The sequence below is a fragment of the Pseudophryne corroboree genome, chromosome 8 (assembly GCF_028390025.1).
Source record: "Pseudophryne corroboree isolate aPseCor3 chromosome 8, aPseCor3.hap2, whole genome shotgun sequence".
In the NCBI taxonomy this organism is placed as follows: domain Eukaryota; kingdom Metazoa; phylum Chordata; class Amphibia; order Anura; family Myobatrachidae; genus Pseudophryne; species Pseudophryne corroboree.
Window position 1 is genome coordinate 3,300,393 of NC_086451.1, and position 19,350 is coordinate 3,319,742.

A 19,350-nucleotide genomic window follows, 5' to 3' on the forward strand; every position below is an offset into this window, starting at 1 on the left:
CACTATACCTGCATCCCATCCTCACTGCACCACTCCCCATTCTCACTATACCTGCACCCCATCCTCACTGCACCGCTCCCCGTGTCACTATACATGCACCCCATCCTCACTGCACCGCTCCCCATATCACTATACCTGCACCCCATCCTCACTGCACCGCTCACCATCCTCACTATACCTGCACCCCATCCTCACTGCACTGCTCCCCATCCTCACTATACCAGCACCCCATCCTCACTAAACAGCTCCCCATCCTCACTATACCTGCACCCCATCCTCACTGCACCGCTCCCCGTGTCACTATACCTGCACCCCATCCTCACTGCACCGCTCCCCATCCTCACTATACCTGCACCCCATCCTCACTGTACCGCTCTCCACCTCACTATACCTGCACCCCATCCTCACTGCACCGCTCCCCGTGTCACTATACCTGCACCCCATCCTCACTGCACCGCTCCCCATCCTCACTATACCTGCACCCCATCCTCACTGCACCGCTCCCCATCCTCACTATACCTGCACCCCATCCTCACTGCACCGCTCCCCACCTCACTATACCTGCACCCCATCCTCACTGCACCGCTCCCCGTGTCACTATACTTGCACCCCATCCTCACTGCACCGCTCCCCATCCTCACTATACCTGCACCCCATCCTCACTGCACCGCTCCCCATCCTCACTATACCTGCACCCCATCCTCACTGCACCGCTCCCCATCCTCACTGCACCGCTCCCCGTGTCACTATACCTGCACCCCATCCTCACTGCACCGCTCCCCATTCTCACTATACCTGCACTCCATCCTCACTGCACCGCTCCCCGTGTCACTATACCTGCACCCCATCCTCACTGCACTGCTCCCCACCTCACTATACCTGCACCCCATCCTCACTGCACCGCTCCCCGTGTCACTATACCTGCACCCCATCCTCACTGCACCGCTCCCCATCCTCACTATACCTGCACCCCATCCTCACTGCACCGCTCCCCGTGTCACTATACCTGCACCCCATCCTCACTGCACCGCTCCCCATCTCACTATACCTGCACCCCATCCTCACTGCACCGCTCCCCATGTCACTATACCTGTACCCCATCCTCACTGCACCGCTCCCCATCCTCACTATACCTGTACCCCATCCTCGCTGCACCGCTCCCCATCCTCACTATACCTGTACCCCATCCTCACTGCACCGCTCCCCATCCTCGCTGCACCGCTCCCCATCCTCACTATACCTGCACCCCATCCTCACTGCACCGCTCCCCATCTCACTATACCTGCACCCCATCCTCACTGCACCGCTCCCCATCCTCACTATACCTGTACCCCATCCTCGCTGCACCGCTCCCCATCCTCACTATACCTGCACCCCATCCTCACTGCACCGCTCCCCATCTCACTATACCTGCACCCCATCCTCACTGCACCGCTCCCCATCCTCACTATACCTGCACCCCATCCTCACTGCACCGCTCCCCATGTCACTATACCTGTACCCCATCCTCACTGCACCGCTCCCCATCCTCACTATACCTGCACCCCATCCTCACTGCACCGCTCCCCATCCTCACTATACCTGCACCCCATCCTCACTGCACCGCTCCCCATGTCACTATACCTGTACCCCATCCTCACTGCACCGCTCCCCGTGTCACTATACCTGCACCCCATCCTCACTGCACCGCTCCCCATGTCACTATACCTGTACCCCATCCTCACTGCACCGCTCCCCGTGTCACTATACCTGCACCCCATCCTCACTGCACCGCTCCCCATCCTCACTATACCTGCACCCCATCCTCACTGCACCGCTCCCCATTTCACTATACCTGTACCCCATCCTCACTGCACCGCTCACCATCCTCACTATACCTGCACCCCATCCTCACTGCACCGCTCCCCATGTCACTATACCTGCACCCCATCCTCACTGCACCGCTCCCCATGTCACTATACCTGTACCCCATCCTCACTGCACCGCTCCCCGTGTCACTATACCTGTACCCCATCCTCACTGCACCGCTCCCCGTGTCACTATACCTGCACCCCATCCTCACTGCACAGCTCACCATCCTCACTATACCTGTACCCCATCCTCACTGCACCGCTCACCATCCTCACTATACCTGCACCCCATCCTCACTGCACCGCTCCCCATCCTCACTATACCTGTACCCCATCCTCGCTGCACCGCTCCCCATCTCACTATACCTGTACCCCATCCTCACTGCACCGCTCCCCGTGTCACTATACCTGCACCCCATCCTCACTGCACCGCTCCCCGTGTCACTATACCTGTACCCCATCCTCACTGCACCGCTCCCCGTGTCACTATACCTGCACCCCATCCTCACTGCACCGCTCCCCATCCTCACTATACCTGCACCCCATCCTCACTGCACCGCTCCCCATGTCACTATACCTGTACCCCATCCTCACTGCACCGCACACCATCCTCACTATACCTGCACCCCATCCTCACTGCACCGCTCCCCATCCTCACTATACCTGCACCCCATCCTCACTGCACCGCTCCCCATGTCACTATACCTGTACCCCATCCTCACTGCACCGCTCCCCGTGTCACTATACCTGTACCCCATCCTCACTGCACCGCTCCCCGTGTCACTATACCTGCACCCCATCCTCACTGCACCGCTCACCATCCTCACTATACCTGCACCCCATCCTCACTGCACCGCTCACCATCCTCACTATACCTGCACCCCATCCTCACTGCACCGCTCCCCATGTCACTATACCTGTACCCCATCCTCACTGCACCGCTCCCCGTGTCACTATACCTGTACCCCATCCTCACTGCACCGCTCCCCGTGTCACTATACCTGCACCCCATCCTCACTGCACCGCTCACCATCCTCACTATACCTGTACCCCATCCTCACTGCACCGCTCACCATCCTCACTATACCTGCACCCCATCCTCACTGCACCGCTCCCCCTCCTCACTATACCTGCACCCCATCCTCACTGCACCGCTCCCCAGCCTCACTATACCTGTACCCCATCCTCGCTGCACCGCTCCCCATCCTCACTATACCTGTACCCCATCCTCACTGCACCGCTCACCATCCTCACTATACCTGCACCCCATCCTCACTGCACCGCTCCCCATCCTCACTATACCTGCACCCCATCCTCGCTGCACCGCTCCCCATCCTCACTATACCTGCACCCCATCCTCACTGCACCGCTCCCCATCCTCACTATACCTGCACCCCATCCTCGCTGCACCGCTCCCCATCCTCACTATACCTGTACCCCATCCTCGCTGCACCGCTCCCCATCCTCACTATAACTGTACCCCATCCTCACTGCACCGCTCACCATCCTCACTATACCTGCACCCCATCCTCACTGCACCGCTCCCCATCCTCACTATACCTGCACCCCATCCTCGCTGCACCGCTCCCCATCCTCACTATACCTGCACCCCATCCTCACTGCACCGCTCCCCATCCTCACTATACCTGCACCCCATCCTCACTGCACCGCTCCCCATCATCACTATACCTGTACCCCATCCTCACTGCACCGCTCCCCATCCTCACTATACCTGCACCCCATCCTCGCTGCACCGCTCCCCATCCTCACTATACCTGCACCCCATCCTCACTGCACCGCTCCCCATCCTCACTATACCTGTACCCCATCCTCGCTGCACCGCTCCCCATCCTCACTATACCTGTACCCCATCCTCACTGCACTGCTCCCCATATCACTATACCTGCACCCCATCCTCACTGCACCGCTCCCCATCATCACTATACCTGTACCCCATCCTCACTGCACCGCTCCCCATCCTCACTATACCTGCACCCCATCCTCGCTGCACCGCTCCCCATCCTCACTATACCAGCACCCCATCCTCACTGCACCGCTCCCCATCCTCACTATACCTGTACCCCATCCTCGCTGCACCGCTCATCAATCCTCACTATACCTGTACCCCATCCTCACTGCACCGCTCCCCATATCACTATACCTGCACCCCATCCTCACTGCACCGCTCCCCATCATCACTATACCTGTACCCCATCCTCACTGCACCGCTCCCCAGCCTCACTATACCTGTACCCCATCCTCACTGCACCGCTCCCCATCCTCACTATAACTGTACCCCATCCTCACTATACCTGCACCCCATCCTCACTGCACCGCTCACCATCCTCACTATACCTGTACCCCATCCTCGCTGCACCGCTCCCCATCCTCACTATAACTGTACCCCATCCTCACTGCACCGCTCCCCATCCTCACTATACCTGCACCCCATCCTCACTGCACCGCTCCCCATCCTCACTATACCTGCACCCCATCCTCGCTGCACCGCTCCCCATCCTCACTATACCTGTACCCCATCCTCACTGCACCGCTCCCCGTCCTCACTATACCTGCACCCCATCCTCACTGCACCGCTCCCCATCCTCACTATACCTGTACCCCATCCTCACTGCACCGCTCCCCATCCTCACTATACCTGCACCCCATCCTCACTGCACCGCTCCCCATCCTCACTATACCTGCACCCCATCCTCGCTGCACCGCTCCCCATCCTCACTATACCTGTACCCCATCCTCGCTGCACCGCTCCCCATCCTCACTATAACTGTACCCCATCCTCACTGCACCGCTCCCCATCCTCACTATACCTGCACCCCATCCTCACTGCACCGCTCCCCATCCTCACTATACCTGCACCCCATCCTCGCTGCACCGCTCCCCATCCTCACTATACCTGCACCCCATCCTCACTGCACCGCTCCCCATCCTCACTATACCTGCACCCCATCCTCGCTGCACCGCTCCCCATCCTCACTATACCTGCACCCCATCCTCACTGCACCGCTCCCCATCCTCACTATACCTGCACCCCATCCTCACTGCACCGCTCCCCATCCTCACTATACCTGCACCCCATCCTCACTGCACCGCTCCCCGTCCTCACTATACCTGCACCCCATCCTCACTGCACCGCTCCCCATCCTCACTATACCTGTACCCCATCCTCACTGCACCGCTCCCCATCCTCACTATACCTGCACCCCATCCTCGCTGCACCGCTCCCCATCCTCACTATACCTGCACCCCATCCTCACTGCACCGCTCCCCATCCTCACTATACCTGCACCCCATCCTCACTGCACCGCTCCCCATCCTCACTATACCTGTACCCCATCCTCACTGCACCGCTCCCCATCCTCACTATACCTGTACCCCATCCTCGCTGCACCGCTCCCCATCCTCACTATACCTGTACCCCATCCTCACTGCACCGCTCCCCATCCTCACTATACCTGTACCCCATCCTCACTGCACCGCTCCCCATCCTCACTATACCTGTACCCCATCCTCACTGCACCGCTCCCCATCCTCACTATACCTGTACCCCATCCTCACTGCACCGCTCACCATCCTCACTATACCTGCACCCCATCCTCACTGCACCGCTCCCCATCCTCACTATACCTGCACCCCATCCTCGCTGCACCGCTCCCCATCCTCACTATACCTGCACCCCATCCTCACTGCACCGCTCCCCATCCTCACTATACCTGTACCCCATCCTCACTGCACCGCTCCCCATCATCACTATACCTGTACCCCATCCTCACTGCACCGCTGCCCATCCTCACTATACCTGTACCCCATCCTCACTGCACCGCTCCCCATCCTCACTATACCTGCACCCCATCCTCACTGCACCGCTCCCCATCCTCACTATACCTGCACCCCATCCTCACTGCACCGCTCCCCATCCTCACTATACCTGTACCCCATCCTCACTATACCTGTACCCCATCCTCGCTGCACCGCTCCCCATCCTCACTATACCTGTACCCCATCCTCGCTGCACCGCTCCCCATCATCACTATACCTGCACCCCATCCTCACTGCACCGCTCCCCATCCTCACTATACCTGTACCCCATCCTCGCTGCACCGCTCCCCATCCTCACTATACCTGCACCCCATCCTCACTGCACCGCTCCCCATCCTCACTATACCTGCACCCCATCCTCACTGCACCGCTCCCCATCCTCACTATACCTGTACCCCATCCTCACTGCACCGCTCCCCATCCTCACTATACCTGTACCCCATCCTCGCTGCACCGCTCCCCATCCTCACTATACCTGTACCCCATCCTCGCTGCACCGCTCCCCATCCTCACTATACCTGCACCCCATCCTCACTGCACCGCTCCCCATCCTCACTATACCTGCACCCCATCCTCACTGCACCGCTCCCCATCCTCACTATACCTGTACCCCATCCTCACTGCACCGCTCCCCATCCTCGCTGCACCGCTCCCCATCCTCACTATACCTGTACCCCATCCTCACTGCACCGCTCCCCATCCTCACTATACCTGTACCCCATCCTCACTGCACCGCTCCCCATCCTCACTATACCTGTACCCCATCCTCACTGCACCGCTCCCCATCCTCACTATACCTGTACCCCATCCTCACTGCACCGCTGCCCATCCTCACTATACCTGTACCCCATCCTCACTGCACCGCTCCCCATCCTCACTATACCTGTACCCCATCCTCACTGCACCGCTCCCCATCCTCACTATACCTGTACCCCATCCTCGCTGCACCGCTCCCCATCCTCACTATACCTGTACCCCATCCTCACTGCACCGCTCCCCATCCTCGCTGCACCGCTCCCCATCCTCACTATACCTGCACCCCATCCTCACTGCACCGCTCCCCATCTCACTATACCTGCACCCCATCCTCACTGCACCGCTCCCCATCCTCACTATACCTGTACCCCATCCTCGCTGCACCGCTCCCCATCCTCACTATACCTGCACCCCATCCTCACTGCACCGCTCCCCATCTCACTATACCTGCACCCCATCCTCACTGCACCGCTCCCCATCCTCACTATACCTGCACCCCATCCTCACTGCACCGCTCCCCATGTCACTATACCTGTACCCCATCCTCACTGCACCGCTCCCCATCCTCACTATACCTGCACCCCATCCTCACTGCACCGCTCCCCATCCTCACTATACCTGCACCCCATCCTCACTGCACCGCTCCCCATGTCACTATACCTGTACCCCATCCTCACTGCACCGCTCCCCGTGTCACTATACCTGCACCCCATCCTCACTGCACCGCTCCCCATGTCACTATACCTGTACCCCATCCTCACTGCACCGCTCCCCGTGTCACTATACCTGCACCCCATCCTCACTGCACCGCTCCCCATCCTCACTATACCTGCACCCCATCCTCACTGCACCGCTCCCCATTTCACTATACCTGTACCCCATCCTCACTGCACCGCTCACCATCCTCACTATACCTGCACCCCATCCTCACTGCACCGCTCCCCATCCTCACTATACCTGCACCCCATCCTCACTGCACCGCTCCCCATGTCACTATACCTGTACCCCATCCTCACTGCACCGCTCCCCGTGTCACTATACCTGTACCCCATCCTCACTGCACCGCTCCCCGTGTCACTATACCTGCACCCCATCCTCACTGCACAGCTCACCATCCTCACTATACCTGTACCCCATCCTCACTGCACCGCTCACCATCCTCACTATACCTGCACCCCATCCTCACTGCACCGCTCCCCATCCTCACTATACCTGTACCCCATCCTCGCTGCACCGCTCCCCATCTCACTATACCTGTACCCCATCCTCACTGCACCGCTCCCCGTGTCACTATACCTGCACCCCATCCTCACTGCACCGCTCCCCGTGTCACTATACCTGTACCCCATCCTCACTGCACCGCTCCCCGTGTCACTATACCTGCACCCCATCCTCACTGCACCGCTCCCCATCCTCACTATACCTGCACCCCATCCTCACTGCACCGCTCCCCATGTCACTATACCTGTACCCCATCCTCACTGCACCGCACACCATCCTCACTATACCTGCACCCCATCCTCACTGCACCGCTCCCCATCCTCACTATACCTGCACCCCATCCTCACTGCACCGCTCCCCATGTCACTATACCTGTACCCCATCCTCACTGCACCGCTCCCCGTGTCACTATACCTGTACCCCATCCTCACTGCACCGCTCCCCGTGTCACTATACCTGCACCCCATCCTCACTGCACCGCTCACCATCCTCACTATACCTGCACCCCATCCTCACTGCACCGCTCACCATCCTCACTATACCTGCACCCCATCCTCACTGCACCGCTCCCCATGTCACTATACCTGTACCCCATCCTCACTGCACCGCTCCCCGTGTCACTATACCTGTACCCCATCCTCACTGCACCGCTCCCCGTGTCACTATACCTGCACCCCATCCTCACTGCACCGCTCACCATCCTCACTATACCTGTACCCCATCCTCACTGCACCGCTCACCATCCTCACTATACCTGCACCCCATCCTCACTGCACCGCTCCCCCTCCTCACTATACCTGCACCCCATCCTCACTGCACCGCTCCCCAGCCTCACTATACCTGTACCCCATCCTCGCTGCACCGCTCCCCATCCTCACTATACCTGTACCCCATCCTCACTGCACCGCTCACCATCCTCACTATACCTGCACCCCATCCTCACTGCACCGCTCCCCATCCTCACTATACCTGCACCCCATCCTCGCTGCACCGCTCCCCATCCTCACTATACCTGCACCCCATCCTCACTGCACCGCTCCCCATCCTCACTATACCTGCACCCCATCCTCGCTGCACCGCTCCCCATCCTCACTATACCTGTACCCCATCCTCGCTGCACCGCTCCCCATCCTCACTATAACTGTACCCCATCCTCACTGCACCGCTCACCATCCTCACTATACCTGCACCCCATCCTCACTGCACCGCTCCCCATCCTCACTATACCTGCACCCCATCCTCGCTGCACCGCTCCCCATCCTCACTATACCTGCACCCCATCCTCACTGCACCGCTCCCCATCCTCACTATACCTGCACCCCATCCTCACTGCACCGCTCCCCATCATCACTATACCTGTACCCCATCCTCACTGCACCGCTCCCCATCCTCACTATACCTGCACCCCATCCTCGCTGCACCGCTCCCCATCCTCACTATACCTGCACCCCATCCTCACTGCACCGCTCCCCATCCTCACTATACCTGTACCCCATCCTCGCTGCACCGCTCCCCATCCTCACTATACCTGTACCCCATCCTCACTGCACTGCTCCCCATATCACTATACCTGCACCCCATCCTCACTGCACCGCTCCCCATCATCACTATACCTGTACCCCATCCTCACTGCACCGCTCCCCATCCTCACTATACCTGCACCCCATCCTCGCTGCACCGCTCCCCATCCTCACTATACCAGCACCCCATCCTCACTGCACCGCTCCCCATCCTCACTATACCTGTACCCCATCCTCGCTGCACCGCTCATCAATCCTCACTATACCTGTACCCCATCCTCACTGCACCGCTCCCCATATCACTATACCTGCACCCCATCCTCACTGCACCGCTCCCCATCATCACTATACCTGTACCCCATCCTCACTGCACCGCTCCCCAGCCTCACTATACCTGTACCCCATCCTCACTGCACCGCTCCCCATCCTCACTATAACTGTACCCCATCCTCACTATACCTGCACCCCATCCTCACTGCACCGCTCACCATCCTCACTATACCTGTACCCCATCCTCGCTGCACCGCTCCCCATCCTCACTATAACTGTACCCCATCCTCACTGCACCGCTCCCCATCCTCACTATACCTGCACCCCATCCTCACTGCACCGCTCCCCATCCTCACTATACCTGCACCCCATCCTCGCTGCACCGCTCCCCATCCTCACTATACCTGTACCCCATCCTCACTGCACCGCTCCCCGTCCTCACTATACCTGCACCCCATCCTCACTGCACCGCTCCCCATCCTCACTATACCTGTACCCCATCCTCACTGCACCGCTCCCCATCCTCACTATACCTGCACCCCATCCTCACTGCACCGCTCCCCATCCTCACTATACCTGCACCCCATCCTCGCTGCACCGCTCCCCATCCTCACTATACCTGTACCCCATCCTCGCTGCACCGCTCCCCATCCTCACTATAACTGTACCCCATCCTCACTGCACCGCTCCCCATCCTCACTATACCTGCACCCCATCCTCACTGCACCGCTCCCCATCCTCACTATACCTGCACCCCATCCTCGCTGCACCGCTCCCCATCCTCACTATACCTGCACCCCATCCTCACTGCACCGCTCCCCATCCTCACTATACCTGCACCCCATCCTCGCTGCACCGCTCCCCATCCTCACTATACCTGCACCCCATCCTCACTGCACCGCTCCCCATCCTCACTATACCTGCACCCCATCCTCACTGCACCGCTCCCCATCCTCACTATACCTGCACCCCATCCTCACTGCACCGCTCCCCGTCCTCACTATACCTGCACCCCATCCTCACTGCACCGCTCCCCATCCTCACTATACCTGTACCCCATCCTCACTGCACCGCTCCCCATCCTCACTATACCTGCACCCCATCCTCGCTGCACCGCTCCCCATCCTCACTATACCTGCACCCCATCCTCACTGCACCGCTCCCCATCCTCACTATACCTGCACCCCATCCTCACTGCACCGCTCCCCATCCTCACTATACCTGTACCCCATCCTCACTGCACCGCTCCCCATCCTCACTATACCTGTACCCCATCCTCGCTGCACCGCTCCCCATCCTCACTATACCTGTACCCCATCCTCACTGCACCGCTCCCCATCCTCACTATACCTGTACCCCATCCTCACTGCACCGCTCCCCATCCTCACTATACCTGTACCCCATCCTCACTGCACCGCTCCCCATCCTCACTATACCTGTACCCCATCCTCACTGCACCGCTCACCATCCTCACTATACCTGCACCCCATCCTCACTGCACCGCTCCCCATCCTCACTATACCTGCACCCCATCCTCGCTGCACCGCTCCCCATCCTCACTATACCTGCACCCCATCCTCACTGCACCGCTCCCCATCCTCACTATACCTGTACCCCATCCTCACTGCACCGCTCCCCATCATCACTATACCTGTACCCCATCCTCACTGCACCGCTGCCCATCCTCACTATACCTGTACCCCATCCTCACTGCACCGCTCCCCATCCTCACTATACCTGCACCCCATCCTCACTGCACCGCTCCCCATCCTCACTATACCTGCACCCCATCCTCACTGCACCGCTCCCCATCCTCACTATACCTGTACCCCATCCTCACTATACCTGTACCCCATCCTCGCTGCACCGCTCCCCATCCTCACTATACCTGTACCCCATCCTCGCTGCACCGCTCCCCATCATCACTATACCTGCACCCCATCCTCACTGCACCGCTCCCCATCCTCACTATACCTGTACCCCATCCTCGCTGCACCGCTCCCCATCCTCACTATACCTGCACCCCATCCTCACTGCACCGCTCCCCATCCTCACTATACCTGCACCCCATCCTCACTGCACCGCTCCCCATCCTCACTATACCTGTACCCCATCCTCACTGCACCGCTCCCCATCCTCACTATACCTGTACCCCATCCTCGCTGCACCGCTCCCCATCCTCACTATACCTGTACCCCATCCTCGCTGCACCGCTCCCCATCCTCACTATACCTGCACCCCATCCTCACTGCACCGCTCCCCATCCTCACTATACCTGCACCCCATCCTCACTGCACCGCTCCCCATCCTCACTATACCTGTACCCCATCCTCACTGCACCGCTCCCCATCCTCGCTGCACCGCTCCCCATCCTCACTATACCTGTACCCCATCCTCACTGCACCGCTCCCCATCCTCACTATACCTGTACCCCATCCTCACTGCACCGCTCCCCATCCTCACTATACCTGTACCCCATCCTCACTGCACCGCTCCCCATCCTCACTATACCTGTACCCCATCCTCACTGCACCGCTGCCCATCCTCACTATACCTGTACCCCATCCTCACTGCACCGCTCCCCATCCTCACTATACCTGTACCCCATCCTCACTGCACCGCTCCCCATCCTCACTACACTAGCACCCCATCCTCACTGCACCGCTCCCCATCCTCACTATACCTGTACCCCATCCTCACTGCACCGCTCCCCATCCTCACTACACTAGCACCCCATCCTCACTGCACCGCTCCCCATCCTCACTATACCTGTACCCCATCCTCACTGCACCGCTCCCCATCCTCACTACACTAGCACCCCATCCTCACTGCACCGCTCCCCATCCTCACTATACCTGTACCCCATCCTCACTGCACCGCTCCCCATCCTCACTACACTAGCACCCCATCCTCACTGCACCGCTCCCCATCCTCACTATACCTGTACCCCATCCTCGCTGCACCGCTCCCCATCCTCACTATACCTGTACCCCATCCTCACTGCACCGCTCCCCATCCTCACTATACCTGTACCCCATCCTCACTGCACCGCTCCCCATCCTCACTATACCTGTACCCCATCCTCACTGCACCGCTCCCCATCCTCACTATACCTGTACCCCATCCTCACTGCACCGCTGCCCATCCTCACTATACCTGTACCCCATCCTCACTGCACCGCTCCCCATCCTCACTATACCTGTACCCCATCCTCACTGCACCGCTCCCCATCCTCACTACACTAGCACCCCATCCTCACTGCACCGCTCCCCATCTCAATATACCTGTACCCCATCCTCACTGCACCGCTCCCCGTGTCACTATACCTGTACCCCATCCTCACTGCACCGCTCCCCATCCTCACTATACCTGCACCCCATCCTCACTGCACCGCTCCCCATCCTCACTATACCTGTACCCCATCCTCACTGCACCGCTCCCCATCCTCACTATACCTGTACCCCATCCTCACTGCACCGCTCCCCATCCTCACTATACCTGTACCCCATCCTCACTGCACCGCTCCCCATCCTCACTATACCTGTACCCCATCCTCGCTGCACCGCTCCCCATCCTCACTATACCTGTACCCCATCCTCACTGCACCGCTCCCCATCCTCACTATACCTGTACCCCATCCTCGCTGCACCGCTCCCCATCCTCACTATACCTGCACCCCATCCTCGCTGCACCGCTCCCCATCCTCACTATACCTGTACCCCATCCTCACTGCACCGCTCCCCATCCTCACTATACCTGTACCCCATCCTCACTGCACAGCTCCCCATCCTCACTATACCTGTACCCCATCCTCACTGCACCGCTCCCCATCCTCACTATACCTGTACCCCATCCTCGCTGCACCGCTCCCCATCCTCACTATACCTGTACCCCATCCTCACTGCACCGCTCCCCATCCTCACTATACCTGTACCCCATCCTCGCTGCACCGCTCCCCATCCTCACTATACCTGTACCCCATCCTCACTGCACCGCTCCCCGTCCTCACTATACCTGTACCCCATCCTCGCTGCACCGCTCCCCATCCTCACTATACCTGCACCCCATCCTCACTGCACCGCTCCCCATCCTCACTATACCTGTACCCCATCCTCGCTGCACCGCTCCCCATCCTCACTATACCTGCACCCCATCCTCGCTGCACCGCTCCCCATCCTCACTATACCTGTACCCCATCCTCACTGCACCGCTCCCCATCCTCACTATACCTGTACCCCATCCTCACTGCACCGCTCCCCATCCTCACTATACCTGTACCCCATCCTCACTGCACCGCTCCCCATCCTCACTATACCTGTACCCCATCCTCGCTGCACCGCTCCCCATCCTCACTATACCTGTACCCCATCCTCACTGCACCGCTCCCCATCCTCACTATACCTGTACCCCATCCTCGCTGCACCGCTCCCCATCCTCACTATACCTGCACCCCATCCTCGCTGCACCGCTCCCCATCCTCACTATACCTGTACCCCATCCTCACTGCACCGCTCCCCATCCTCACTATACCTGTACCCCATCCTCACTGCACCGCTCCCCATCCTCACTATACCTGTACCCCATCCTCACTGCACCGCTCCCCATCCTCACTATACCTGTACCCCATCCTCGCTGCACCGCTCCCCATCCTCACTATACCTGTACCCCATCCTCACTGCACCGCTCCCCATCCTCACTATACCTGTACCCCATCCTCGCTGCACCGCTCCCCATCCTCACTATACCTGCACCCCATCCTCGCTGCACCGCTCCCCATCCTCACTATACCTGTACCCCATCCTCGCTGCACCGCTCCCCGTCCTCACTATACCTGTACCCCATCCTCACTGCACCGCTCCCCATCCTCACTATACCTGTACCCCATCCTCGCTGCACCGCTCCCCATCCTCACTATACCTGCACCCCATCCTCGCTGCACCGCTCCCCATCCTCACTATACCTGTACCCCATCCTCACTGCACCGCTCCCCGTGGCACACCCCTCTGGAGCTATAGAATGGCTGGCACTATACACAGGCTGCCCCTGGAGACCCCGCGGCACAGGCACCATACTGCCCCGGGACACACTCACCGTCAGGCCGGTGCCCAGGACGATGACATCGTACTCCTCATCCATCCTGCCCGCAGTCCGCAGCCACCGCCCTCAGCACAGAGCCGCAATGTATCCCCGCTGCTGCCGCTGCTGCTGCCGGATAATGGCTGGACCAAAGATGGCTGCACACTGCACCGCCCTGTCTGCCTCCGCGACGGCAAGTAGTCCCTGGCTGTGACCCGGGCCCAGAAGCTACAGTGAGGCGTGGCAGGGAGCGGAGGCACGGGTGGCGGCCAGCCACAGTCCAGCGTAGTCCGGGGGCTCGGAGAGCAGTGACACGTAACACTTCCCGGAACCCTCTGCTCTGTCATCCAGGGATGGACAGGGAGAGTGACCTCAGTGATGCGGCCCGAAATGTGGATCACTGCGCGCCTGCATCATCTGTGGGGAGGATGCTCTAATGTCATTTATCTCATGGTGCTCCTAATATCTTCTGTGCCACCCATATATGCTGTGTAATACCCTATATACCTGTCTAATACCACCCATATATACTGTGTAATACCCCGTATACCTAATACCACCCATATATATACTGTGTAATACCCTGTATACCTGTCTAATACCACCCATATATGCTGTGTAATACCCTGTATACTTAATACCACCCATATATACTGTGTAATACCCTATATACCTGTCTAATACCACCCATATATACTGTGTAATACCCTGTATACCTAATACCACCCATATATATACTGTGTAATAACCTATATACCTAATACCACCCATATATATACTGTGTAATACCTTATATAAATGTCTAATACCACCCATATATGCTGTGTAATACCCGGTATACCTAATACCACCCATATATGCTGTGTAATACCCTGTATACCTAATACCACCCATATATACTGTGTAATAACCTATATACCTGAAGGGTTAGCTCTTCTGTCTTTGTAAATATTACTTTTTATATGATCAATTTCCTTATAATAAGTATAGTGTAAAAGTGAATATTTCTACCTCCCTAATGAAGGGTTAAACATGCTATATGAATTGTTATGTGTTTGAATAGACACGTACGCACTCTCTACAAGATGCCTTTGTCTGTTCATATAATATAAGGCTTGTGTGTGTCTTATCTTCAAGGACAATTACATACCAGATCAAAACTGTTACTTCTGTGTGTTACTAAAATATCCTGCATGTAATGTCGTATGCTACTTCTATTTATCCAATCATATGCTTGCACATATTGTATACACCCATGTTTCTTTTCTATATAGTACTCTGTAATTTATTAAATAAACAGTGTGAATTTTTACTGCTTGTGTTGTGCATGTAACTGATAGCGTAAAGGTTTACACTCCCAGACGTCTGAGAGGCCATCACATCGAGGGTTAAAGAATATAAGGGCAAATCCTTTCAGCTGGGGGCTATGTCCGGAATTCAGTGATCGTCCCTGAATGGTAAAAATAGAGAATTTATTGTCTGTCTTTGCCATACAGGATTGCGGTCATACACTGAAGCTGAATCCGTGTCAGTGTTCCGGGAACACGTGACAAGGTAATATTTAAGTCCGGGACTTAATATTACGAAGTTTTATGTAAAAGCATAAAACAGGTATCAGGGATACCATAGAATCTTTAATGTCTGGGACTTAAAGATACGTCTGAGAAAGGACCAGGCGTCCAAGCGCAATTCTCCAAAGACGTTAGTATCTGGGATACTTTAAAAAAAAAAAAAAAAAAAAATAGACCTGGGGTCTATACATAACGTAGATTATACCTCGATCTGATCGTCTATATATATATTCTTGTATGTTGTAGTGAGATAAGTTCTTATATTTGGTTCAGACGGCTGGTAAGTTTTCGTCTGCCAGATATCTTTACTCAAACACTTTTCTTGCTTCCTGTTTAAAACGCTGTATTTTTCTGACATCTTGTACGAATGGTAAGCGTACCCGTCAAAAGATTTCATGTTCTCGTTATACAGATAATATTGTGATATTGTCAATGACTAATTAACTGGTGTTAGCTAATGCATGCATAGAAAGTTTTTGTAAATTGCATTTTTTGTTGTGAAATTGCATAGAAGGTTTTTTTTTTTTTGTAAACTGCATTTTTGTTGTGATATTGCATGGACAGTTGTTGTAAGTTGTTGTGGAAATTGCGTAGAAAGCTGGTGTAGATTGCATTTACTATGGGAGGGGGTCAGAGTAAGACAGTCATTTATCCTCCACCTTTACCAGGGGAGACATGTAAGGAGTATGTTGCTCGTAACTCCACCACAGATTATTATTTAGTTAACCCATGGGTGGATAATTTAGCGGGATGGACAGAGAAAGCAGGACAGGACCCATTCCTACGGGAAGGCAGTAATTACCCTTTCTATATGGAGATTTAAGAAAAAATGTCAGTTCCCAACAGCACAGAAGCGAGGCTGCAGAGAGATCCCTCTCCCTCCCCCTTGCATTCCAATGTATCCTGCGCTCAGAGACACAAATCTCTTGGCAGCAGTAACCCTTTCACACTAGATGGGATTGCCTCCAGCTCCACTGCTGGAGGGTGCGTCCACTAGCTCTATCCCTAGCACCAATAACCCAGAGTTTAGATAATAGTAAAACACTGTCCCAAGCCCACTATTACCCTCGATGGCTGTATATCTTATTTGCGCAAAGCTTGCAAAGGACGCAGCTATACACATATGAAGGAAGTCTTTTTTGCCTGTCGCTGTAGCTTGTAAACAGAAACCTTCATAGTCTGTTACTGCGTTTTGGAAAAGGTTTAAGGACTGCTGGACAGATGACGCTAGCTTACCTTTGCTTAACTCAGAAAGCTTACTCATTTCCCCACCCACTCATGCCTATCAGAACTCCAGACGCTTTGACAGACAGAACCAACCCCGCAGTCAGGGAAGATTCCAAAGACCCCGCGCACTGACGGGGCCCGGAGGAGGGCATCCCAGCCTTTATTCAACTCTCCCGTCATAGTAAAGATTCACCTCTGCTGCCACTTATTATAAATGGAAGTAAAATTCCCTTTTTAGTGGACAGCGGTGCAACAACCAGTGTTTTGTGTTCTGACCTATGCAGTATCCCCTCTCACCAGAAAAGATAGAAGGTCTCCGCCCCATGATACAGCAATTCTTACAACAGGGTATTCTCAGACATATTGTATCACCATACTGTACTCCTGTGAACCCTGTTGCCAAAGCTGATGGTAGTATAAGATTTGTACAGGATCACAGAGCGATCAATCAGTTAATTGTCCCAATTGCACCAATTGTTCCAGATGTAAACTCACTCATTTCTGCAATCCCTGCAGATGCTGCGTTCTTCTCTGTAATTGATTTGAAGAATGCCTTTTTTTCAGCATACCTGTAGATTCACAGACACAATTACTTTTTGCCTTTTCTTTTGAGGGTAAACAACTTACCTGGTGCAGATTAATGACGCACCTGTTGTCTCCAGGCCACATTGAGGCCCTGGCAACCTCACCATGGTTCAGTCCTGCTACAGTATGCAGATGATCTGCTGCTCTGTAGTAAAACTGAGGAGGCCTGCCGAGAGGATGGTGTTTCATTACTAAACTGGCTTTGTGAATGTGGACACAAGTTGTCCAAAATAAAAATGCAATGGTGTAAAAAGCATGTTGATTACTTAGGTTTTGTGCTCACTCAGGGAGAGAGGAAAGTCAGTCCACAACGCATACAGTCTGTATTGGGCCTGGTCACCCCAACTACCCAGAGGGAACTACTGTCCTTCCTGGGTATGGTAAATTACTGCAGACAGTGGATTTCTGATTGCTCTTATTATGATAACATTTTGAGACAAGCCACACTGAAGGACAAACCTAAAACTGTACAATGGTCACAAGAAATGTTAACTGCATATGAAAGTTTAAAATGTATGTTGATGAAAAGTCCGGCACTTGGCCTCCCCAATTATGTACTACCTTTCCATCTATATGCAAGGGACAATTGTAAAACCATGGCGGGGGTGCTCACACAGTTTCATGGAGGGAAGTTGCGCCCCGTGGCATTTTTTTCCCAAAGTCATGCCAGTGTCTGTGCAGGGTATGCCTGCCTGCCTCAGGGCTTTGGCAGCCTGTGCAATGGTTGCAGAAATGGCCACTACCCTCACTTTAGGCCACATCACAGTACTCCACACCACACATGATGTCCTGGCAATACTTAAAGGCTTACACACAGCACATGTCAGCACAACGCCTTAGTGGATATGAAGTACTCCTTTTGAGTAACCCTACCCTTACCATCAAGTACACTGCTAGTTCTTCTGGCCCTGCACCCATTCTCAATGCCCTTTTAGGCTTGAAAGGTCCCGAGGATGAACCACCTGACCTACATGACTGTGCTGCTTCCATTGAAGCTGAAACTTCTCCCAGACTTGACATGTCTCCCGTTCCCATACCAGGCGCAGACATAGTTTTTGTTGACAGCTCCTGTAGTAGGCCCAATGACAATACATACCAGGCTGGCTATGCCATTGTCACCCTCCCTGACACTGTGTTGGAAACCCTGCCAATACCTTATCAGTCCGCGCAAGCTGCAGAACTCATTGCACTCACTAGAGCATGTCCCTCCCTTGACAACGTCCATCTGCTCACTCAACTTCAAGCTGCTGCGACTAATGCTGATCTCTCCGACTGAACTTACCCAATTCTGCAGAAAAAATCCTAAATCAGGATTAATCTGCAAAGAGGGGAAACCCTGTATACCCCAGTCCAGTGCCCCTTTGCTCGTTGCCCAGTGCCGTGGTGTTGGTCACCGTGGTGAAGCCACAACACTCCTCCTACTAACCAATGATTTTT

At 55.6% G+C, this 19,350-nt stretch overlaps 1 protein-coding gene across 3 annotated transcripts in view; it reads right to left on the bottom strand.

Annotated features, from left to right (window-relative positions):
• Window positions 1-14,873, bottom strand: part of GDI1 (GDP dissociation inhibitor 1) — a 147,558-nt gene extending 132,685 nt beyond the window's left edge. For all 3 annotated transcript variants that reach the window (XM_063935823.1, XM_063935825.1, XM_063935824.1), the window contains exon 1: window positions 14,546-14,873. In XM_063935823.1, coding sequence (XP_063791893.1) covers window positions 14,546-14,590 — 45 coding nt within the window. In that variant the 5' untranslated portion in view covers window positions 14,591-14,873. The remainder of the gene's footprint in view (window positions 1-14,545) is intronic.
• Window positions 14,874-19,350: the final 4,477 nt, after the last annotated feature.